General features: G+C 41.3%; 2 protein-coding genes across 2 annotated transcripts in view; one reads left to right on the forward strand and one right to left on the reverse strand.

Moving 5' to 3' along the window:
• gfra1a (gdnf family receptor alpha 1a) overlaps window positions 1-11490 on the reverse strand; it is a gene marked incomplete at its 5' end in the record, with an annotated part of 102870 nt that extends 91380 nt beyond the window's left edge. Inside the window, 3 exons of the mRNA XM_084562143.1 lie at window positions 9852-9932; window positions 10740-11045; window positions 11451-11490. Of these exons, the coding sequence (XP_084418269.1) occupies window positions 9852-9932; window positions 10740-11045; window positions 11451-11490 (427 nt within the window). The remainder of the gene's footprint in view (window positions 1-9851; window positions 9933-10739; window positions 11046-11450) is intronic.
• A 2615-nt stretch (window positions 11491-14105) lies between these two features.
• On the forward strand, window positions 14106-25128 carry LOC311500811 (coiled-coil domain-containing protein 172-like). Its single transcript, XM_084562412.1, has 8 exons — window positions 14106-14302; window positions 15176-15261; window positions 16728-16844; window positions 17605-17770; window positions 18738-18839; window positions 19667-19769; window positions 24780-24861; window positions 25079-25128. Exons 1-8 carry the CDS (start codon window positions 14224-14226, stop codon window positions 25112-25114), a joined length of 771 nt encoding a protein of 256 aa, XP_084418538.1. The 5' UTR covers window positions 14106-14223; the 3' UTR covers window positions 25115-25128.
• Window positions 25129-25407: the final 279 nt, after the last annotated feature.

Consider the following 25407-nt stretch of genomic DNA (forward strand, 5'->3'; position numbering starts at 1 on the left):
AAATGGTGTGGCAGTAATTTAAGTCCACTTGAATCTCAGAATAATGCTCTCGGTTTCCGCATTGCTCCCTCCCGCATGGATCACTGACTCATAAACACGGCGCAAGTGGGGAAGAGAAAGGCGGCCATTTCATCCAAACTCTGCTCTCTCCTTCCTCTAAGCTCATATGAACCCATGCGGTGCCGCAGGAAATGATTGTTTTTCTGCTCCGCGTGGTGTCTACATCTCTGTTTGCTGATTTGATTTTTTTTTTATTTATTTATTTTTTTTAAAGCTGGCATCTCTCTAGGATTTCACGAAAGGTTACACATCAAAATGCACCGGTAAACGTGTACGCAGCCGATGATGGTATAACACAGAGCTACACGTCTAGACGTAGATGTTTACTTTACATCTACGTGCTCAGTGTAACCATGCAACATTTGCCACTAATAAGTAAGCAGCGGTGTTTCCACAGGCAGCGAAAGGACTCATGTGCCCTTTAATAAAACGCGACAGGCATTAAAGCAGATAGAGCTGCCGGAGAGAGCCAGAGAGAGAAAGATAAGTGGACCGAACACGGGGATATTTTGATGGGAAAAGAAAACTGAGGGTCATAATCAACAGCCTGAATTAAAAGTGCAGTAAATCATGACAGGTGCATATTATTCATTTCAGCCTCACCCACGGGGAGTTTTGTTTACCGCCACCACAGCCGATGTGTTAAATGCGTTTTAAACAGTTCACAAGCGCAGGTTCCAGATTTAAAGGTGCCATCGCTTTGAGTACGAACACTTAATGAAGCCGGCTGTAGTATTAAAACTATTTTAACACCTGTTAAAATCACCGCCCAAACAGAAATAAAGGAAAAGTCTCTCATGTGTGTTTTACTCGTATGTGCGCCATCTCCTGAAACATTGCATCTCACTGGAAAAACGTGGCAGGGACGCTGGTCCTGTAACGCTTCTTGGAAAGATATAATGATAGGGCCTGGGGGCATTCTGAAATCCTTAAAGGTGCTGCAGTGCTGGCATTATTTCTGGAGTTAGGCCTCGGAGACCGGCATGATTCCTTTTTGTCAAAATTTGCCCGATATTTCATATCTCTAACAGCACCACTGAGAATTAACCATCACAGAGTGCGGCTCATTTCCCGGTGCAGAGAAGGGAGTTGATTGTGACTCACTGAACTTCCCCAGAGGTAAGGGAGCTCGGCCTCGGGAAAAGATCCCAAAATAATTAGCTAAATTAACCCAGAGGCACTGCTGTGTGTTTGTTCTATTAGCTAAAAGCTTCTGTTGCATTTTATTTTAAATAAAAATGTGTTTGATCATTTAAACTGACTAGCATCTCAGTGTTTTACACACGTTGCATTAAGCATGTTTTTTTGTGTATTTTTAAAAGCCTCTTCCAGAGATTTACACCGCCTCGTGATTAGGGATGATAATGATGTCATGAGGAGGAAAGTCTAATGGTGTGATGAAGAACAGGATCCTGCGCGAGACGCCGTAAAACTTGGAATTATTACTGCGCACGCCGTGAACCCTGCCTTGTTGAGATGGCCTTGTCTAAGCTTTCTTTAATGATTTTCCTGTAAATCAGCAAAGTCAATGCATAAACAGCGTCCAGGGTCAGCGGCAAACACACCCCGCACGTCTCTCAAGCCCGAGGTCTGTGGGTGTGTCGCTGCATGGGAACAGGTGCTCGGGGGGGAGGGGGCGGGTCGCCGCGCCGTGTGTCTGCGCATCTGTGCACTGTGTGCGCGGGTGTCGCCAGAGATTAGTGGCTTCGGTCAGAGACGCGGGTCGATTATGGAATTACGGGTCCATCATGGCTGCATATTGTTCCTTTAGTCTGGGATCACAGAGCCGTCCTGCCTGACTGAGACCAACATGACACGCGTGCTGGGAGCCTCAGCGCAGATCACTAAATCATAAGTGCTTCACAGACATAGACATTCTAATTCCATTATGCGTCTATACTAAAAGCCATATAATGTATCATTGGGGTTCTATTGTTAGGATTTTATCTTTTATGGATGATAATATATGAAATAATAGCAGTACAAACATGCAGGTTATTTAGGAATCCAAAGAAAACTGAAAATATACAGATCTGAGGATAGACAGTGCAGTTTAACAGGGTATTGTTCTGCACTACAATATCCTCCAATATAAAAGTTCTGCGCAGCATAAGACCCCCATTTGCATAACTTAAAAGTGAAAATCCGGGGGGTCACGTGATGACGCCGAGTAAGATGGCTGCTTAGGCTGAGAGCTGCGGCACCACCCTTTGACATTTTGTGTGAATATATCGGCTTTTGCATTTTTTTTCCCACATTTTTCTCTCACAAATTGCCGATTGTAACTTTTTCTCACCACCGATATGCCGAATAACCGGAAAAATGATGCAAGTGCATCTCAACAACAACAGAGCACCAGGGCTAACGCTAGCCTTAGAGCTAACCCGGCCTCTCCTGTTGCGCCTGCCCGGCAGCCCGTGGATGAGTCAACTTCCATTGCTAAAATACATGAGCTTCTTCAGGAACTATCAGAGTCTCAAACGAAAATCCTCAACGACCAAACCAAACACTTTGCAGACATCCGCAAAGACGTGTCAGAAACGAGAAGAGCTGTCGAGGCGGTCGAAGCTAAATTAGCTGACGTGCTAACCAGGATGACTAGCGCCGAGGCTCGTTTGGACATGCTAGAAGAAGCAGAGAGGCAGCGGTGCGACTCGCCCCCGGCTGCGGCTTCTGAAGTTGAAAGGCTGAACGCCAAGCTAACTGAGTATGAGGACCGGGAAAGGCGAGTTAATCTACGCATTTATGGATTCCCAGAACGGGTTGAAGATAAAGATGCTATATCGTTTTTGAGAGATACCCTCCCTGAAATCCTCCGAGATGACTTCCAAGGGGGTCTGGATTTGGAGCGTGCCCATCGATCGTTATTGCCAGCTAAGCCCGGAGCCCCCCCAAGGCCTTTCATCGTGCGCTTCCTGAGGTTTCAACAGAAGGAGCGGGTGAGACAACTGGCGAGAGAAATCGGAGACGTCCGTTGGCAGAATCACAAAATAAGCTTCTATCAAGATTTCTCCAAGGCCACGCAGGAGCGACGACACTCCTTTCTGGAGTGTAAACGTCTGCTTCACTCAGCTAAAATCCCGTTTGGCATCGGGTATCCAGCTGTGCTTTCATTCACAACAGCAAGCGGGGTAAAGCATCGTTTTGATGACCCCAAGAAGGCTCTGAGATGCATCAAAAACCTGTAAGTGACACTGACTTCAAATGACCCCCCCCATCCCCCGTCAGGGTGACCTGGGTAAGACAACGTGATTTATGTTTATCTTCATATCTTCAGCCCCCTCTCTGATGGACATTTAGATGAACATTTTTCGTTTCATTATATTGAAGATGGGAATGTTTTGTTTTGTTTTGCTCCTTCATCCCAGCGTCATCACTATTGTTTTTATTGGCATAATCTATAGGCCATATGTGTACATCAGTAGGTGTGCATTCATACTGTATCTGTGCCTAGGCTACAAGTGATGTGGATCCACGGGGTGTGTATGTGGGATGGGGAGCTTGTCCAAAGATGTCACAGACTGCTAAAGGTGCCACATAATGTTTACAAACCAGATGTGTTATTGCTAGAAGAGGGGGAAAAAAAAAAAAAAAAAAGTTCACACTGCTGCTATTTTTGATATTTGATAATTGGTGGTGTTGCTGCCTTACTTGAGTGGCCAGAAACTCATAGTTCTCTGAGTTAGTTGTCCGGTTGTGGACTTGTCAGGAAGGTTTGAAAGTACTTTTCTTCTTCACCTTCCTTTGCTCTTTTTGGTGTTTTTGATGTTTTTTGTCCTTTCTTGTTTTGGGGTGTTTTTTTTTTTTTTTTTTTTGGATCCAGACTTCTCTCTTACTACTATGGAGGCAACTTCATCTATTTTTTATTTTTTACAACTTCTTTTAGCGTATGACTGCTCTTAATCTCATTTCAGTCAATGCCAGGGGTCTTAACATTCCACATAAAAGAACTACTGTACTAGATTTTCTCCGCAAGAAAAATATAGATTTTGCTATGATTCAGGAATCACATCTTTTATCCAAAGATGCGGGTCGCTTAGCTAATAAGTTTTATCACCCCATTGCAACTTCTTCTGCATCTACTAAATGTAGAGGAGTAATGGTACTGTGTAAACGAAAACTGAAATTTGATATGATTGACTCTTGGGCAGACGATGCGGGTCGGATGGCCATTGCCAAAATCCGTATGGATGGGAAAAACATTGCACTTATTTCTGCTTATGCCCCTAACGCATTTGATGCCGCTTTTTATGGATTATTAACTAAAGCTTTGCTTGATCTCACAGGATTTCATTTAGTTCTAGGGGCAGATTTCAATGCGGTTTGGGACAGCAGTATGGACAAAACGGGCGGCATTGAGACCAGAGACCAACGTCTTGCATCCGAGGCGCTACGCCAGTGGGCAGCTGATACAGGCATGGTTGATATTTGGCGTATGTTAAACCCTTCTCTAAAAGACTTCTCATTTTACTCAGGGAGACATAAATCCTTTTCGAGGTTAGATTTTATCTTCGCCTCCCAAGATTTATTTCAAAATATTCAAAATGCGCATTATATTCCAGTTACCTGGTCTGACCACAAACCAATACATTGTTCGGTTACTGTTCGTCCATCTTCTACTAAAGCCCCTAGGTGGCGCTTTAACTCATCCTTACTTCGAGATGAAACATTTAAAACTCAGTTTGAAAGCAATTTTAGCGAATTTCTGGAGTTTAATGTCGGCTCTGTTTCTGATCCTAGAATACTTTGGGAGGCAGTGAAGGGCTTTATAAGAAGCAACACCACCTTATATGCCTCAACACGAAATAAGGAGCGCTCGGCCAAATTGGAAGCTTTAGAATTAAAATATGCAACTCTTGATGCCACCTTGCAACATAATTTTAATGATCATGCAGCCCTACAGAAAGAAATGATTAAAAAAGAGATTAACTCTCTTCTGAAACGCCGTTCAGAATTCCTCATGCACAAAACGAGGCAAACTTACTATTTTAACTCCTCTAAACCCAGTCATCTCCTAGCAATGAAGCTTCGAAAGGATGAGCACTTTGCTGATATTTTTTGCATTAAAGATAAAGATGGCATCATACAATCTGACCCAAAAAAAGTAAATGCTTCTCTTGCCTCCTTTTATCAGGAGCTGTATAGTTCGGAAAATCATTTTGATAAACATGCCTGCAATAATTTCTTAAATGACATTAAATTATCTCGCCTTAGCGAAGATGACTCTGTAAAACTAGATGCCTCTGTTACTTTACAGGAGTGTGAAGCAGCCGTCAGAGACATGCGTAAAGGTAGATCACCAGGGCCGGACGGAATCCCACCCGAATTTTATCTTACTTTCTGGCCTTTGATTGGTCCACTGCTAGTGGACATGATCCAATATTCAATAGAAGTGGGTTCATTTTCGAGAGATGTTAATTCGGCTTTAATCTCACTCCTTCTTAAAAAGGGAAAGGATCCGGTCGAGTGCTCCAGTTACAGGCCCCTTTCACTTTTAAATGCAGATTTAAAGGTTTTTGCCAAATTACTGGCCCGGCGGCTTCAAGGCCATATGACAGAGTTGGTTCACAGTGACCAAACAGGGTTTATAAAGTCTAGATTGGCAACGGATAACGTTAGACGACTATTGCATGCTATAGATGGTGCTCAAACCTTGAGTTCCCCTGCTGCTGTTCTTTCACTAGATGCGATGAAGGCCTTCGACCGCCTCGAGTGGCCCTTTCTATGGTCAGTGCTTGAGTTTATGGGATTTGGCATGCCGTTCATTAATATGATTAAGGTGCTGTATAAAAACCCAACAGCCGTGGTGCTTTCAGGCAAAACTAGCTCTCCTCCCTTTGCTATATCGAGGGGATCGAGGCAGGGCTGTCCTCTCAGCCCTCTGTTATTCGCCCTTTCTCTTGAACCACTGGCACAGGCCATCCGTATATCTCCCACAATTTCTCCAATTACCATTAGAGGAACACACCATCACATTTCGCTTTATGCTGATGATGTTTTATTGTATTTAAACAACCCAGTGCAATGTATCCCACATGTTTTGTCAACCTTTGAAGATTATGGCAAGCTTTCCGGTTTTAAAATAAATTGGCAGAAATCAGCCTTGCTCCCTTTGAATCAGGCCATGTGTAATGTTTCTATCCCTGCATCCATTCCAGTTTCTAAAAACTTTATTTATCTGGGGATTGATATCTACTCTTCTGTACAGACAATAGCTAAAAACAATTTTGGTAATACACTTAATAAAATCATTGCAGATCTGGACAGGTGGTCTAACCTGCCAAATTCACTCCGTGGCAGGGTAGCTATAATTAAAATGAATATTCTGCCCAGAGTCAATTTTGTGAGCTCAATGCTCCCCCTTCCTCCGCCCCCTCAATATTGGTGTAAATTACAATCAGCTATAACAAAATTTATTTGGCGTGGTAGACGACCCCGCATTAATCTCACCACAATGCAGCGAGAAAGACAAGCCGGCGGTTTGTCTCTCCCAAACTTTAAAATTTATAAGTGGGCCTTTACACTTCGACCTTTATTAACTTGGTTTCAACCTAATGCTCAGGTATCATGGCGTGCCCTAGAGGAGCAGATACTAGCCCCATATTCGTTTGCTAGCTTTTTGCATTCTAACATTTCAGTCCACCAATGTCGTTTAAGATTTGGTTCCATAATTTCATATTTATTATTTGTATGGAGGAGGGTGGAGAAGTTAGTTGGTTGTTCTTCTGGATGGGGCCCACATACTCCAATATTTAACAATGATAGATTGTTGATCGGAGGTCAACACATTCGTTTTCCTGACTGGGAAAGAAAAAACATTTGTACACTTAACGATATCTTTGGGGAAAAGGGGTTACTTACCTTTCAGGACATTTGTATTAAATATGGTATAACGTGTACCTCCTTTTTCTTTTATTTGCAACTGAGATCTACCTTAAAAAACAATGGTATTTCATTACAGAGCCCTCTTGTAACACACCCAATCCGCAAATTGTTCGACTCTGTTAGAAATACAAGTGGTTTTGTTTCAAGACTTTATTGGTTCGTGTTGCGACACTCTTACAGACCTCTGGCATTAGATAAAACATGGAGGAAAGATATCCCAAATTTGAAAGCTACATTTAATTGGGATAGAGTATGGGTTGATGTAAGTTTAGCATCCAGAAATCCTGACCATCAACAAATACACTATAATTATATACATAGAATATACTTTACTCCTAGGAAGCTTCATTTGATGAAAGTTATAAATGATCCTACATGTACGTTATGTTCTTCCAAAGTGATCGGCAGTTATTTTCACATGTTCTGGGAGTGCACACCAGTGGCGGAATTTTGGAAAATGGTTGCCTTGAATCTGTCCCAGTTGTTCAAGATCAGGCTGCCTTGTTTGCCTGCCACACTAATTTTAAATGACTTGTCAGGGCTGGGTCTGACACTGGACGGGAGGAGAGCTTTGCTGGCGGGAATCACAGCTGCAAAAAAACTAATTGCCACACGCTGGAAACCTCCTCACTCACTTTCCTTCCGAGCATGGATTTTAACGTACCTGGACATTGTCTATTTAGAGTTGTCGACAGCTCGAGTACACGGAGCCAAAGAATCCGCAATAGAGGCTTGGAACTCGCTCCTAACTGTCCTCCGTGCGCTTTAACTGTAGTGTGTGATTAAGGCTATTGGAATCTGGATCCAGGGGGTGGGTGGATTGTGTTTGGGGTAATCATTTTATTTATGTATTTTGTTATTTTTTCTTTGACCTTATTACATGCACATGTAATTTATTATTATTTTATTTTATTTTATTTTTATTATTATTTTAGTTTTATTGTTCACTTTCATGTATCTATACAGTACGTTTATAAGTATGGGTATATATGAATACGTGGCTTATGATTTATTGTTGTATTATTGACTTGTACCTGTAAGTTTTTTCAGTATAAAAAAGAAAATAAAAAGTTGATCACAAAAAAAAAAAAAGTGAAAATCCATGGGGAATACTTTTCATATTGGTTCTTCTTCAAAGTATGTATGTTTTTTGGGACTTGGCGCTGCGCTGTGGAGCTGAACCGTGCAGGGCTGTCTGAGAGATCAAAAACAAACTCTAATCATTTCTGCCTCGATCCCTCTCCTGTCACCTCTCCCCTGTAATTTCCAAAGACCGATCACGTGCTTTCTGTTTCTGCGCTGCCCGTCCTCTTAGCCTCACCCCTGCCGTACGTACGCTGATTAAACTTCTCCTCTCGCCCGTCCACGACCCCGTTCCCGCTTCTCCTCAAACGATCAGACACCGTTCCTCTCTTTGCTTCGTCCCTTCCTGAACTGCCTTTTCCGTTCTTGTCAGCGGCGAACTCGCCCCTTCACACGACACAGAAAAACTCACGGTGGTTCCCAACCGATGGGTCAGAAAAGTGGTGCTCGTAAGTGGTCACAAGTTAATCTGAAGTGGGCACAACATACTGTAGTTAAGAAAAAGTAGAAAAGTAGATGTTTTCTTATTAGGTACAATATACCTTTCACTTTGCATATAAAATATATATTATCTAAAAACCCTGATGTAAATTACTGATGTAAAAGAATCAAGAGAATTTTAAAAAAAATATTTATTGATCATCTGATCATGCAAAGCTGGCAGTCACCATCACTACATGAACGACCCCAGAAATCTGCCACAGCTCTGTCCGCCGCTGACGTCAACTATCATCATGAGCTGCACATCTGCACTCTGTAAGGGTGTCGTACTCTGTGGGACTGGGTGGTGTTTAAAAGCCGAAACTAAATGCCACGACGTTTCTCCTTTGAAAGCGCACCTCTTTGTCCCACAGAGAGCAGCAAACGACACGAACAGGCTTCACACGCACACAGAAATAACAAATAAAACTGGCTCCTCAGCCAGTGCTTCTCCAGAAGCAAATTGGTCATGAAGTCGCAGTCCAAGATTTTGTTTATCTGCAGCTCGGCACCCACGTCATGATCTCACCCTGCTGGAGGAGAAGCACCGGTTTACGGCAAATCGGCCTATTGTGAGATAAAAATGACAGAGGAAACAGACAGAAGAGGCTCTTTTTTTCTGTCAAAAAAGGTCAAAACATCAGCCTTGTTGTTTGAGAATGTGGAGGCAGAGCGCGTCTGTTGGATTTGACACGGCCCTCATCACCTGCAGTGGAATAATGAAGCGACATGACTGAATGAAAAAGAAAAAAAAAAAAAAAAAAAAAAAACAGAACAGCCTAAAAACCTACAACAGCGTTGACCAACTGAGGGTACCTGTCCGAGCGGCTGCGAAGAAGGGAATAACACCGCCACCTAGAGGCTTCACTCTGCATCTCTCCCACACAGAAAAAAAAAAAAAAAGAAAAGTTCTGTCCTGCTCCCCTCACACACTCACACTCTTTCCAAGAAGTGGACTCAAGACAGCCGCAAAAGGGAGCTGTCCACCAAGCCACAGACAAACTCGCCAGGGACAACAACCCCCCCAACCCCTCCACTTAGCATGGAAAGCATTTATCCACTGCTTGATGAGACTCAGAACTATAGCTCCCCATGCAAGGTCACTTCCAGCCAGCATGCAGTGTCGCTGGGGGGGGCGAGAACAAGGGGAGAGAAAGACAGATAGCGGAGAGGATGAGGGAGGATGAGAAAACCTGACACCTTCCATGAGGGCATGCACGGCTCGGAGCTTAACCGTCTCTCAGCTGAGACAGGTGACCAGTGAAAGGGTGTAAAAAAAAAAGAAGAGATGGAGTGACAGCCTCCACGGAGAAGACTTTTTTTTTTCACGTATGTGCTCTTACCCATGATGGGAGCCAGGCGGAATATGTCAGACAGACGGCTGTTCACCGGTTCATACGGAGAATCCTCCAAGAAATCATTACCTGTGAAAGGAAGAGAAGCACACGTTGGAGATGGATACTGGATATTTGTTTTTAACCCCCGTCCTGGTCTGTTTATCACCCTTCGCCCCCCCCCCACGCTAGCCCGCATGTGACATGGGTTATCTGGGTCAGTCGATATCCACGCTGGCACACAGCCACACGCTTGATTAGGCAGGTTGGTCAGCTGTGTTGCGCAACTGGAAGTCCACTCGCTGGTCTGGCCGTGAGCTGGATGCAGTTTGGGGACTGAGAGGCACCCCCCCCCCCCCCCCCCTTCTCCCACCGACCTCCCTCCCTGCTGTGATCAACACTTTAAGATGGCACAGCCACAGCGCTGAGGGGCTTCACGCTCCATTACGCCCAAGGAAAGTGATTCAGGAGGTCAAAAAGTATATCTCAGCTCTGGCCGAGTCAGGGGGCCAAATTTTGAATGAATGTTGAGTGATTGTGCATAATCACACCGACTGTGTGCTACTTTTTTGGAGTTTTTGTGTTTATGGCAGGAGGGATGGGGAGGATCGCAGAGCTGGAAAGAGAGGGTGAGGGCTGACTGTGACCCCTCCACTGAGCAGGAGGGAGGAGGAGGAGGAGGAGGAGGAGCAACTAATCATATCACTCCTCATCTCACAGGACAGATTAACAAACCTATGACCCATTTCATATAAGCTGCAGGGTGTTCTCTTAATGTGGCAAACAAAAACCCCGAGGGGCCGTGTGACCAGCTTTTAACAACACGTCCAAGTATATGCAGTTTGACAAGAGGGAGACTACGCATCTTATAAAGTTCCACCAAAAGTCCAGGCTAACCTTGTAACGTCTGGTAGATCCCCCAGTAAATGCGCAGGCAGTTCTTCTCCTTCTTCATGCCCCGTTTACACCGGCAGTTGTACAGCGGGCTCTGTTTGAGCGCGTCCATGGCGCTCCGGCACTCGTCCTTGGCCTCCAGGCCGGCCACCATGCTGAAGTTGCTCTTCTTGCCGCCGGCCACGCACTGCCTCATCGTGCGGTACTTGCTGCTGCACCCCGGCTCATTCAGACACTGGTCGCTGGCCCTAACGCAGTCCAGCCAGCTCGCCTTGGCGCGCAGGTTCTCCTCTGCGTAAGACAGCACATCTGGGAACAGAGGAGCACAGTCAAGTAAAGTCAAATAAATAAATAAATAACATAAATCGATGTGCTTTTTATTTATCGGCTGTTTAGTCTCGGGGATTAAAATAACACAGAGATGAGATTTTATAGGCTGCTCAGTGACGGCGTGGATTACTGAACTGAATATCATCATCCGCGATAGTTATTCCACGCAGTTAGTTTAGTGGCATCATGAGAACTGCCGATTTAAGATACCCTTTCACGGTCAGTTTGATGAGCCCCTGGTTGACTTTTTTTAAGCTTTGGAGCAGTTTGGACCGCTGCCTCTGCGAGACTCCCCTGCTTATTAACAAACCTTTCTTTTACCAAATAATCCACACTGATTTGGTTTAACAGAGCAGTTATTGGCGCTAATCAAAGTAAACTTACCTAAAAGAGGGAGCAGAACATACAACACTGCGAGGATCATCGTTTTCCTCTGCGCGTAAAACAAACAAACCAAAAAAAAAACTCGTTGGATTATAATTTGCGAACTAAAGGCGATTTAACAGCAGTTTAATTCCCAGGGTACTTCCACTGTATTGGATCCATTGAAACGGTGTGCGCGCTCTGCTGTGCAGAACCGATCCAGCTCGTCTCATGCGAGAAATTATTCCCCCTTCAAAAAAAAAATAAATAAAAAAGTCCAGATTCTACAGTTTCTCGGACTCCTCAGTAGTCTAAACGGCAAAGGGAAAAAAGAAGGGCTTCTTTCTTTAGTCTCCCCTCCGCGCCGGTGGTCTTCTCGACCGCCACTAGACAAAGACAGGGGATCAGAGCAGCGGTGGAGGCAAAAAGTCCAGCCAGTGGGATGCTTGCGTCTGTGCGTCTGAGCGCACACAGCCAACTGGAGTCCCACTGCTCTCTAGCGCGTTCAGCAGGAGGAGAGTGCCAGCTTTCCCCCCCTCGCACTGGAGTACGGCAATCTGATCATAAATTTACAATGATAGAGCTCCCCACTCCCTTTCAATGTCAATAATACATCGGCAGCACAGAAAAATCAATAAAATCAACGCCACTTAGGCTGAACAATACAAGGCTATACTTTTACAGCTTTGGTCAACTTTTCAGCTCAAAAACGCACAAAAGTAGCTGTTTAAAATGAAATGATTTCATTCCACATGTCGTCTAAATAAAAACAGATTTAAGTGCCCATACATTGAATGAAATTAAACCAGGACTGGGAGACTTAAGTCTGGATGTGTGTGGGCTTGTTTTAAACGTGTGCGCAGCCAGGGAAGAGGGCAAAGGGCACGAATCCAGTGTTTATGGCATGATTAATATGCCAGCCTGTGAAGCAGCCTATACATACACACACATGACAGCTGGCTGGGTCCAAATCTGAAGGTGAACGGAAATATTTCAGCCGCACACTGGATATTTCAAGCATGTGCGTGGCTCCTCCCAGTTTGCCATCATGTTAATCCCATTTGCAATTGGCAAAAAAAAAAAAAAAAAAAAAGTGTTATGCAACATTTGCTTCCAACTAAAGGGACTGTGGACAGTTAGGTATTCGGACACGGCGTTGCACGTATAACATCTACATAATATGCTTTTGAGAGTTGTCAGCTGGAGCAGCCTGATAGCGCTCCGCTGAGGAAGGAAAACCTGCCCGGAGGAGAGCGGACACTGTGAGAGTGTCGCCATCTGTTGGTCGTGTTGGGGAAAATGCCACTATTAAAAAAAAAATAATAATGCCGAGAAGCCATGTGACGCTTTAAAACATCACCACGTGTTTCGAACTCAGTATTTCAAAAATGGTATGTAGACATCCTTCTGATCATTTCACTGCCAGATGGCTGGAAATCCTACAGATACATCATGATTGTAATAACAGGGATGATGCATCATGGACTCTTCCTGTAGCTCATTGATTGCCTGTATGGCATTCAGAAGCTAATCCACTTGGCTAAATATGTAGGACCAGACTATGTCAATGAGCCTCTCTCTCTCTGCGTTAAAGCACGGGCCCAATCAATCAAGGACGCTGGCGCCCACCGCAGTAAATCAGCTCCTGCACACACATGCAGACAGAGCAGGTTCATTCGGAGATGGGATGCGGTGGCTTATTTGAACGCCAGTGAATGATCCCTTACTGAAAAGGAAGTCGCGATTAGGTAGATCAATCAATCCTGCCATGGAGCAGTCACTTTTTTTTTTTCTTAAAAAAAAACGACTTCCAGTTCTGTTTAATAGGTATGCCACAGGCCAGCTATATTACTGAGAGCACGACGGGGAAAGACACAGAAAATGAGTCCAAATGAACGACAGGCTCGGCCCACTATGAGGGATAATTGTCTGGTAACAATCTGATGACTCTGCTGTTCTAAAGTCTCCAAAGGGAACGCTGCCAGTCAGAGGAAGGCTCGGTCTGGTGATTTATGAAAAGCCTTAATCAATATGTGATATTAATTTTGCAAATGAATGTCAGAATGATGTAGTCCTCGGGTCATTTAACGTCTCGCACTGTAATGCGCTTCGTGGCACCGGATCAGAAGCTTCCCCCCCCCCCTCTGTCTCAGCAGTGAAACGAGAAAATTGGTCAAAGTCAGGAATAGTGTGACAGACGTGCGCTGATTGTCTCGATGGATCACTTTTGAGAACGCTGACTGTGCTGAAATACAGCACTTCATATAATGTACAGTGACCAAGGCTGATCAATGCCATTGTACTGCAGGTAACCAGTTAGCTAGCACTTACTTGGTTAAGTTACCACCAGCTGATCCAGAACGGAATATTTGTCACTGTTTACTAGGTGATTTGTCCCCATTTGACAAGTAAATCAGGTTGTTAACTAATATGAACCTAGCTAAACAGTGTTAGCTGAGGCTACTTCCGGGATCGGGGCACGGGCAGTTAGTTAGCTGATCTGAAAAGTCTTATTTAAAATATTATGTATTTATTTATTTATTTATATGTTTTACAAAACTCTGCTTCTCTAAGTCGCATTATTATAAAATAAATTAAAGCAGTGCTGTTTGTTTGGTTATCAGAAATATTTCTAAAAATCCAACCAACCGTTGCCAGCCGCAGTGCAGGATGGGACGGAATGAACTTAACTATGTTATTAGCTATCTTACCGAGTTAGGAGGCTAACTAGCTGCTAGTTATAGGATTGGTTATTTTGATTTAGTTACCTTATTAAACCAGCTGTGGAGCCCAAATGAGTTTAGACACCCTCTTTAAACAAATACTTGTCACTGAGCAGCAATTAACTGAACAGACACAAAAAATTAAAGATGGTAAGAGTTCTTGTTGTTTGCTAATTAGCTTATTACAGCACAAAGAAGCTAAAGCTAAGAGCTAAAACAGGAGGGCTAGTTATAATGCTACCTTGTCGGGTTCAGCAGAATATGGGTATACATGTTCATCACTTATATTACGACAGTTATTTTTTGTTTAGCAAGATTTCTGAAATGTTCTATTTAAACATGGTAAGGAGGTGATATCTGGTTAATGACCTGGTCAGAACGAACTTTGTTCTTCTATTATAGCGGAGTATAACAGTGTAATGCCAGACAGTGTAAATTTGCATTTCAAGAACAGAAATATGAGTTCAGACTACTTTTTGACTTTTGTTTAAATATGAGACACAACGTTGTTTTTTTTTGTTTTTTTTTTACCTTAGGTTATTTTGGATATGTCCTTGAAACCCCATGAATCAGAAAATATCCACAATACAAAACACTTTCCCTGCATACATTTGATAAGAATAAAACAGGATAGTTTTGTGCATGTAAATTCTGCTGAAGATGAGATGGCTGGTAGTGGTATCTAAATTTATTTATTTATTTTAAATATTGTGTTTAAATGTGAAATGATTGGGTATAGTCTAATCAAAATAACAGTAATATGCATTTATTTTCCATTTAAGGAAAGGTCAATTAAAAAAACAAAACAGAAAACACCTAAATATGTATTTTCGATGTTTTCCGTCCACTAGTCTCAAACAAGACATGTTACGGAAGCAAAGCAATGTTTTACCTTGTCTCCCTCCCTCTTTACACACTACCATCCAGTCACATTTATGGTAGGTAAACTAATTCAATTGGACATGTTGCTCAGTGTTTCGCCAGCTTTTCCAGATTACTAGCTAATCGGTTGATTTATTTCAGTCAAAGTGGCCATCATCAGATGCAATGAGAAGCTCAAGATTGCCACAGCAAAATATGAAGAGACCAGTGAGGAACTTGATAAAAAGGTGAGGCTACATCTCAATTATTCTTTTCCCCCCTCATTTAATGCCACTAAATTACAAATACATTTTATATCTGAAGGTGACGGTGTTTGCAACATGCTTAAAAAGATTACCTTTGATTTATAAATTATTCGTGCCGGCTCCTGAGCTTGCATTTGTTAAAAGGGTGCCCTACAGTACAATTCAATGGGCGATAAGTTTAAACAGGTGATTTATGATAGAATAGCTTGATGTTTGCACAGCCTGGTGCTCATTTCTACTGTGGCACATCATTTATTCAGACTTTGAACTGTGTCTGCAGATAAGTCTTCTTTTGCGCATCTCGCACCAGGAACAGCTTTATTATATAGGATAAATTGGTTAATATTTTACTATTTTGTCTGTGTGTCAGAAGGCGCAGGATATCTTTATAAATGCGAGAACGACTTTGTTGTAAAACAAAAAGCAACACAACATTTATAGCCGTTTTACCTTGAAGCTGCATGAAGTATTAGCGACACATGAGATAACGAAGTGCATATTGGCATATTGATGAGCTGATCCTCTATATGATTTAAAACATTTAATCTCTACAATTCGTTTCATTAACAGTGCGAAGGATCGATTACAAGTGCCACTGCAAAATCAATGTCTAATTTCCACCGGATAACATTAGTGAAACCTTTTAGCATATGCGAGATATAACGTTATAGGCAGGCTCCTTGACCTTCCAGAAATACTGCGAACTTCTTCCTGTGCTTGTAAAAGTGGACATCCGATCAAAAGCGCAAATGACTAGGTCTAATCCGAAATGGTGCTGAATACAGCGCCATGTCAGTCTCAGTACTGTCAGCAGGAAAACACATGATATTCTTTCCAACTCCCAAAGATGGAGCATTGAGATTGTTTATATCATGCAGAGATGCAGGCTGTGTTTACTGCACAGTGTGTTTACAGCTCTCCTGATGTAACGTCTTTCAGTTTATGAGAGCTGTCTTAAGATAATTACAGTATTTAAAAAAATTGGAAGCTGCTCCCACATAAGAGACAATAAACTCACATCTTTCTTGACAGTTCAAGTAACTGAAAACTGTGCTGAAAGTCATGTCTGAGGCAAGAACTTACCTTTCCATATCATTTGGCAGTTTTTTTTTTCCTACAGAGGTGTACTGTATATTTTTTAAAGGGTAAAGCAGCAATGAGAACTAAATGAGAAACGTTTATGTTAATTATATAGCTAGGTTAAAAAAAGAAACCCAGGTTTTTCAAGTAGTCACAGGAGTTCAAGATGAGATAAATCATCCGTCTTTCATAGTGCGTAGTACATAATGATTGTGCCAGCTAGAACTTCCATGTATCTCATTTCTCCTCCTCTGGGATCATTAACATAGCCAACCTTTCACATGAACACTATTAATGCACCTCCCTCTCTGTACATCTGTCTGTCAGATTTTGTGTCTTGACTTTCCAGTCATCAATTTGTGCTCCAGGCTAGGCGGTTGTCTGCGGCGAGGCTGCAGCATGATCTGACGAGGAAATGTGAAGACCAGATGTTGAAGCAAATTGAGGAGCTGCTCTGTCGGGGGAGCCACCTCAGGGAACGTCTAGTGGGTTGGAAGCCTGAATCAATATTTACATCTCCAATCATACTGGTTCCATGCAGTATGAACTTGTAAACAGTCATGCATGTAAAAAAAAAAATCAGACGGATTTTGTCCACAGGCGATTCTGATAACTTATTTTCATAACCAATTCATGTCATTTCTTCTGATTAATCAAATCCATATTTTTAGTTGTTGTTAATTTCAAAGGTAGTACGTTTAAAATGATATGAAATAGAAAAGAAGATCAGTTGTCTGTAGCGTTGCCTCTGAGTGATCTGACGGTTGTTGTAGCTTCATTTTTTACTAGTATGTTTCCTTGTTTACCTGAGTTTTTGTCTTGCTTTTGGTTTTTTAGATTTTCCGTGCCCAGACTGCAGTGCTTTTTATTCCAGATTCTTGCTTCCTCTTGTGTCTGCATTTTGGCCCAACCTTCTTGCCACTGAACACCACAGAATTATTATTTTTTTTCTTTATAAAAACTTTCTTAATCCTCACTTTTATCAATCAGCTTGCTAGCCTGTAGCCCACTGAATGAAGAATCGCTCCAGTGTTTCTTCAAATGGCTGCCACAGTTGTGAAAAGTATTGCTTTGATCATTTCAGAAAGAGCGTTAAAGTTATCAATATAAAGTCATATATATGTCAATATAAAGATTTTCTTCTTTTCTTCAAATTAGCTCCACCAAATGTAGCAGTAGCCTCACAAGCAGCTGTATCAGTATTATAGTTCGGAGCATTTCCTGTGATCCTCCTTTTCATACCAGGCCAAAATAAAGAGGGAGTCCAAAGAAGAAGAGGAAAATTTCATTCAAGAGATCTCAAGGTTCAACAGTGACTTCAGTCTTCGAGGGAACAGAGAGACAGTGTTCGAGTGCCAAACACACACTGAGCTCCTGGACCTGCAGAGGGAGGTGGAGTCATTATACAAAGGTCATAAAACACTTTATTGTACCGTTGTCACCGTAGACAGACGTCATATAATGCAGACGTGACCCAGACTGCCCTTCTTAAAACCATTAGTTATTTCTTTATTTTATGTAGTAGCAGCAGGTAGGTAAAGGATGTGCTAGTAAATAGATGAATTGCATTAAATATTTGTGGCATGTTTCCAGCATTGCAAGAATGAGTCAGTCAGATTTCAAGAAGGATATGGTTCAAAAATATAAATGATGGTGGAAGAGAATGAACGCATTTGGAAGCAGTAACTAAATTCATTGCTATTTGGGAGGAAATTAAATAATGTTCCGTGATTATACAGTCTGCTGGGATGTTGTGTGGACCACAAAATAAAAGGAACTGGGAGGTTTTGGAGAGAATACTATTTATTTGGAAACAAGCTTCGGTGTTTTAAAATCTGCCATCTATTCATCTAAATAGGCTGATACAGTAATGTACTGCACTGAGGTGATCATAAGAAAGGCACAAGTGTACGTCCTCAGATGCTTTATAATTGGATCCAGGTAACGAGAAATTATGAAAGCTTGAAATGTGTGACTAGAGCTATAAGCATCTGTAAATTCCAATTTCATTAAATCATTTTCAAAACCTGTTTTGCCAACTTTTGTTGAGTAGAAGCTGTTTTGGAGTGTGGGGACAGAAAAAGGACACAGTGTTCATTTCATTTTTAAGGTTAATTAGCAGATATTATTACACGATTATTGTGTTTTTTTAAAATGTAGGATAGAAAGAACTTCATTACATCAGGAGTGTAGCTCCTCTTACTAATAACACATTTTTGTTTGTTTGTACAGTGAATTCCCCAAAACAAAAGCTCAATCAGTTTTCTTTTGTTGAGCATCATAAATTCAAGAAAACATTAAGAATTTCTGGTGATTGTCTCTTAGTTGTTCTTAAGGCTTTTTGCTGAGATCTGTGTTTTTTTTTTCTCTACAATCAGAGATGGAGCTGATGTGCAGCAGAAACAGTCACATGAGCTCCATGGACACACAGAAGAGAGCACTCCTGCTTGAACTACAGGGTCTGGATAACAGACAGAAAGGTGAACCGCACATAGATGTTTTACGTCTCCGTAAAGCAGATCTCTTATTTACAGCAACTGCTCTCTTTTTCTTCCAACACTGTCATCATGTCCAAAAACATTAAAGAAATGCAACTGGACTTGTAGAGTTCCTTGAAGACGTTTCGCCACTCTTCCAAGTAGCTTCTTCAGTTCAGAGCTTAGTTCTTTCAGATGCATTCTCAGTCTAAAGCAGATCGTCGGTTTTCCATCTTGTGTGCTGCCAAGGTGATTGAATCTTGAGCCCAGATGTTGAATAGTTGAACATAAACTATGTCAGTTTCTGGCTTCATGACTAAGTTGGAAGGAAGGCGACTGATGACTGATAAGTTTGAAATTTGTGTTCAAGGGGCTTTACTCACATACAGTATACCATACTATGTGTAGTACTATGGTATACTCTATTCTCACATTCTACTCAGTACAAATGCAGGATTAAGCATGTTTGGAATATAAAAAATATAAATTGGTCTAGATGCGATTTAGCGGTTTCTGGTATGCAGACTAAATAATATCCACTTTCAGTAATAGATACTTGAAATTTAAGGCAGACACTGATATGCTGCGCAGTGGTGTGATATTGCAAACTGGCTTCTGATAGCTAATGTTGGTCTGAATCCAACTTTGCTGTCAGTCAAAAACCAACAGCTTTGGAGGTGGGAAAGGTGAAATATCTTACAGTAAGATCAGTAAGCAACTGTATACAAAAAAAAAAACATGTCCCATTGCCTCAGCACATGTCTTAGAAGCGCACCCACATAAAGCATCTGTCTTCTGCAAGGGAAATCATTTATTACTTTTGACTACAGACTTGGATCACCAGCTGAGCGGAGCTGAAGCGATGACAGAATCTCTGAGATCGGAGAGCCAGTTTGTCAGTCAGAAACCTCTCACTGACAGCACCTGTCTAAGGTAAGTACTGGATTAATGCCTGGATGTGGAGGGAGCTTTATGCATTTAAACACATACGGGACCTGATTTACTTGCACTTACATCATGTCACAGGGTATATGAGCCTTATGAGGCATGATTCCACCGTCAGTGCTGCAGGGAAATGAAGGCAAATAAAACATAAAAGCACAAAGAACAAAAGAAAATATAAACACGGCTCTAGGCTATTTAGCAGTTCATTAATAGTGTGATTCCATAGAGGCTTTTGTGCAGCTGCAAAGTATTCTTTGCTGAGCAGCTGTGATGTTAAATTACTTGAGTATTTTGTGTCATGAGAAGACTCTCTCACCGGGCCTCACAACCGCTGTGATTTTCTGTATAACTGTTAAAATCCATCTCAGCCTTAGCTCTAATAGTTGCGGCCACTCTTACAGTGTTGCACTTTGAAAGGACCGATGAAAGAAACACTGTTCACCCCAGCATTCTGCGTGTCCGTTTAGATAAAAGGTGTTATTTACAAAGAGTGGATCTGAATCATACTGTGAAAAGTGCTGAATAGACCAGTAAGCCCAGTTTCTCCCGCTTTATCCTGCTGGCTGGAGTCCAAATCCAGAAGTGTAAATAACAGAGCATTAAGAGCATTTAGTTTAATTAAGGCTTTGATCTGCACTGTATTTCATTCAGTCAACAAGTGGGGAAAAAGAAACAGAGGCTAATGTGATTGATACTGGGAGTTTTGTAAGGGAGAATGAATGAGGGGCGTACAGCTATGCTTATCCAGCGACTCACCAACAAATAAATACACTTTTGGTTTTAGTGGAATCGTGCATCATTCTTATGCACATAAATTCAGCATATGGAGGAACACAAACATTTATTCACATACTTACAGTGTGTGTGTGTGTCACAAAACAAAGGATCAGGAAATTGATAACGCAAACAAATCTGTCTTTGTAGGAGATAGCTACTTATCTCAGATGTCTGTACAAATCTGTCTTCTACAAACCTCAGACACATTAAAATATAATCGTTAGCACTTCCGCGCAGGAAACTTTTTGACACAACCACTAATCAGGTACTACCTGCCTCATCCTGTTTTTCTCTGCTTGCAACAATTACTGGAACATTGTTCATTTTACCTTGTGTTTACCAAGTGTTCATTTCATGCTCAGCAGTGAGGAAAGAAATCACTTGTTCCTGGTGGTTTATTGTAAAGCCTGATTTGGTGTTCTGTCCTCCTAATTACAAGTTATACTGCCAGTTGTTATGTTTACATGGACACTGATACTCCACCAATTATCAGAATAAAAATCAGACTGGCCCCATTAGAAGAGATTTTCAAACACATGAAAATCCCTTCTATTCGGGGTGCTGTAAACCTGTGATAATCTTGGAATCTCCAAATAACCACGTAAACACTTGATCTGATTCTCTCTGGTTGGAATAAATCCATTCTTTCTGAGCATGTTTGCTCCACATGGGGTAAACTTCAGGTGAAGTGATGAGTTTCTAGGAGGAACAGAAATGTGGAGCAAAACAACCCGTTGTTTAAACAAGTGTTTGGTCTATGTGAAAGGGAGGGTTAGCCTTAGTCATTCTATTACTAAATGATGTCAGCATTGTCAGGAAAGTTGAAGAAGGTAAAAAAAAAACTACTTGTGTTGCATTTCCTGGAGATCTATTATGACTTTTAGACGTCTTGTGCTCTCGTTGGTTGTTTTATTGAATTCAATTTTGTATAATACCACACTGTAGATCATTTCTAATTAAAGAGATTGTGTTGGTCAGCAGACTTTGGTGAAGTGTTGTGAAAACAAGTGCCAGGTCCTCTACTGCAGGGATGTCCAACTCATTTTAGTTTGGGGGCCATATACAGTCCAGTTTGATTTCAAGCAGACCAGACCAGTAAGATAACACAATAGCAAGCTGTAAGTAATGACAGCTCCAGACGTTTTCCATTTGTTTTATTGCAAAGAAGAACAAGTAAATTAGGAGAACGTTTATATTTAATAAACTATCCTTAAAAAAATAAATTTCTTAAAAAAAAAAATAAGTGCAATTTGGGCACATCACCGTCTGCTGGTTAGTCTGGGTCTCAATGTTGTGTTCTGTCCACTTCTCTTACTAAAACAGTGGACAGATTAGACCCTCTGGTGGGCCTTAGTTTGACACCTGTGCTCTACTGGATGGATGAACACAAGTTTTGGTTTGGTGTTTTAACGATGTTTTAATGATGAGTCTTTGTCCAACATCTCCAGTAGGTATTTCACCGGGTTCCATCCTTAAAACAATTAAAAGACTTTTCATGGCCTCAGTGGAAACACATGGAAAGATTTTTTTTTTGCTCTTTCATTCATTATATCAGATTTTTCTTAAATTGTCTTTCATCAAGTTTGTCGCTAAACCTATCAGTACCAGTTAATTATACTGTAGCAGTAAGTCTATGTCCTTGTGAGTGGGAGAAATGTCTAAGAATAAAGCAGTCATTTCCATGAAATGTAGCATTGTAGCTCAAGCAGGGAATAGCAGCCAGCACTAAAGACATCTAGAACAGCTTTGTGCTCATCACAGTAGAATATGAATTGGGGATCTCCTCTATTGAAACATGACGGGTTGGCGAGTGCTGATCCACCATGTTTCTACACAAAGAGATTTCCTTTATTTAATTAAAGGATGGAGATCAATAGTGTTCCAGGAAGGAAGGGACATTGTTGCTGCTGATGCCACTACTTTGGATAATGTCTTCTCTACAATGCTATGCATGTGAAGTGGTAACAAAACTCCACAATTATATTACAATATATTGTATTAGCTCATATTAAAACACATTCATTCCAGTTTTGAATCAAAGATGTTCTTTCTGTGCCCGAAATACCTTGACTTTCATCAGTTTTATTTATATTTCTCTTGTCTTTTTCCCTCTTTATGTTACCTTTTTGTGAGTCCATCCTCCCTCTGTCAGCTTTGGCTTAAATCATGCATGTGGGTAGCATGTCCTGTTCATCCATCAGCCTCGTTAAACACACTAGGCCCTTCATTACCCCGGGGCTTATTAGCCTCAGGAAGTGCTGAGGATGTAGCTTTGGAGAGGAGGGCCTCCGTCTCAGTCATTCTTATGATCATCCATTCTGAACTGAAACCATCAATCCTGTCTTCAGCCGCTGCGGTGTCTCTTTAAAACGCATATTTAACTCTCTGCTTATTGATTGTTGGAAATTGAATGCATGTCAATTTGAATGAGTGCTACAGTCATTTAAAAAGTGTTCAGTGTGCAGAACGGGGTCTCCGCTGGTGTAGGTTGTCCACAGTCGCACAATAGAAAGGTAACTGAAATATTCAACCTCAGGATTTACATGTTTGAAAGTTGTACATGTAGGATTTTCTTCACTGACATATTACTGTTACATTATTTGTTAGGTCTCATTAAATAAAAACCTTCAGAGGCCGTCAAATCTAAAATGCCAAATTAGTGTTTTGCCTTGAGAAACACTACATTTCTGTTTGAAACAGTTCACTCATCTTAAAAATCTGATTTGTAAGTTTTACAGAGAAGAGTCAAGTTTAAAACACCACCTTTGGTCTTCAGACTGAAAAATGCAATTTTAGTTTGGCTCTTTTATTGTTTCATTTACTTCCAATAACAGAAGCAAAGGGGTAGCTCGTCTTCGATTCATGTGTAGCTCCGTATAGATCCTTCACGCATCTGCCGTAACGGTTCAATCACAGCCCAGGCGCCGTCTAGCGTGAATCGAAATGTGATGGTTTTCTCAGAAATAAACTGAAATGAGTAACACAATTGTATGTTCATGAAATTATACTGTGAAGATTTACTTTACTGTCATAAAGGCAGGCTTTGGAAATATATTAAAAGGACAACAGTCTTCTCTGGTGTTTTTCCCGTATTTTTATTACACCACTGTGTGATTTATTTTTTTCATAATACATATAAAACCAAATACTTTATAATTATTTTATTTTCTGTTGAAGTACAGTAGATCGTTGTTGAACTGCTGATTGAGTGATAATGTGAAAAATCTGCATTTCCTTTAAGTTAAAGTCTGTGTTTTTATATAGTCAACATTTCAGTTTATTCCAGTTTTAGCTGCAGTGTAAACACAATAGTCATATTACAAACTACAGTAAAGATGAGCTAAATACCAGGTCTGACCAGTAAATGTGCTGCAGTAGTTTGCTTGTAACCAGAGTATGATGTGTGTTCAACATTACTGAAGCTGATGCTTCAGTTGATGCATTCCCCCTGCATCTGTCTCTCCTCCTCTTTATTTTGCTGCAGCCACATACTTTAAAGAGAGCGTTCCAGGTGGATGGTTTCAGTGTGAGAGACAATTTCTACACTTGATTTATTGGTGTCAGTTCATTCTCTGCTTACTAATATGTCCCTTGGGGCCTTCCTTATATCTATACCTGTGTTAAGCAGGTCCCTGGGGAGATAAACAAATACACAATAGTGGGGACCAAGCAAAGTTGACTGCAGTTTAAAAGGCTGGTGAACATTTTTGGATTATTAGTGTTTGTGCTGCTCTTTAAAACACAGAGAGACTCCCCTCCTCACTCATGCCATGTATCACACAGATGTGTATATGTATTTATTTTGGATTATCCTTAAATTTATCCACTTAATGTTGTCACACCACAGTTGCCTCAGACAGGGTTCATTTACTGGTGTGTGTCAACAGTTGTGCCATGAAGGTTACATACTGGAGGGAACAGAAGCAGAATCCATAAAGTCCATTGATATAGTAGCTTATAACAAATCCCTCCCAGATATTAGCTCTAAAAAACTATCCAGGGTTTTCTGGCTGTGAAGTTGCACAAGTTGAACCACTGCAAATGTTTTATCAGTTTTATCTCCAGCAATAAAACACAAAGACATGGTAAAACTGAACGTAGCAAAGCAAACAAAGAAAAATCCCAGGAGATTGAAATATATGCTGTTGAAGCTTCTCTTTACAAATGGTCCTTTCCTCCCACTGCTGTTTGTGACTGACGTGGCTTTTATTTGTTTACCAGGCTGAGGAAAGAGCTGGAAACACATAAAGACCTCGAGCATGTGCGAGAGGCCCTCAGCTCAGAAATACATCTCCTGCAGTCGGTAGGTTGGCTTTTATTCAGGTTAATAAAACTATTTTAATTAGGACACAGTTTTTCCATATTGTACTTGTACTTTGTGTTTGCAGTCCAGAGCAAAAAAGAGCACAGCTAAATCCCTGCCTTAGTAAAAGGGTCAAAACTCAACTGATATTCTTCCTCGTGCTTCAGTTTTTTTTTTTTGTCAACCTTCATTCAGGTTTTGTTTTTCCTATTTTCAGAGCCTGGACAGAAGCCGAGGAGGTGAGGAGCATTAGGAGTGTCACAGTGATGATACATGAAGGTTACCTTGGATCACTGTTTGTCTAAAAACAAACAGATGAATAGACTGGAAAGAAGAAGGAGAAAGAAAAAGAAGAAACATATTGAGATCATACATTTATTTGTGATTTAATAGTTACTATGAAGAGTTTCTCTGAAAGACCTCAAACAAAACACACAGAGAGAATATTACAATTTGAGGACACATTGCTTAAATTACAGTTACTTCTATTTAAATGTAACTCATTTGTTCAAACCAGCATAAAAATACTTTCAAAAGTGAGTTTAT

This window comes from Chelon labrosus (genome assembly GCF_963514085.1).
Source record: "Chelon labrosus genome assembly, chromosome: 15".
In the NCBI taxonomy this organism is placed as follows: domain Eukaryota; kingdom Metazoa; phylum Chordata; class Actinopteri; order Mugiliformes; family Mugilidae; genus Chelon; species Chelon labrosus.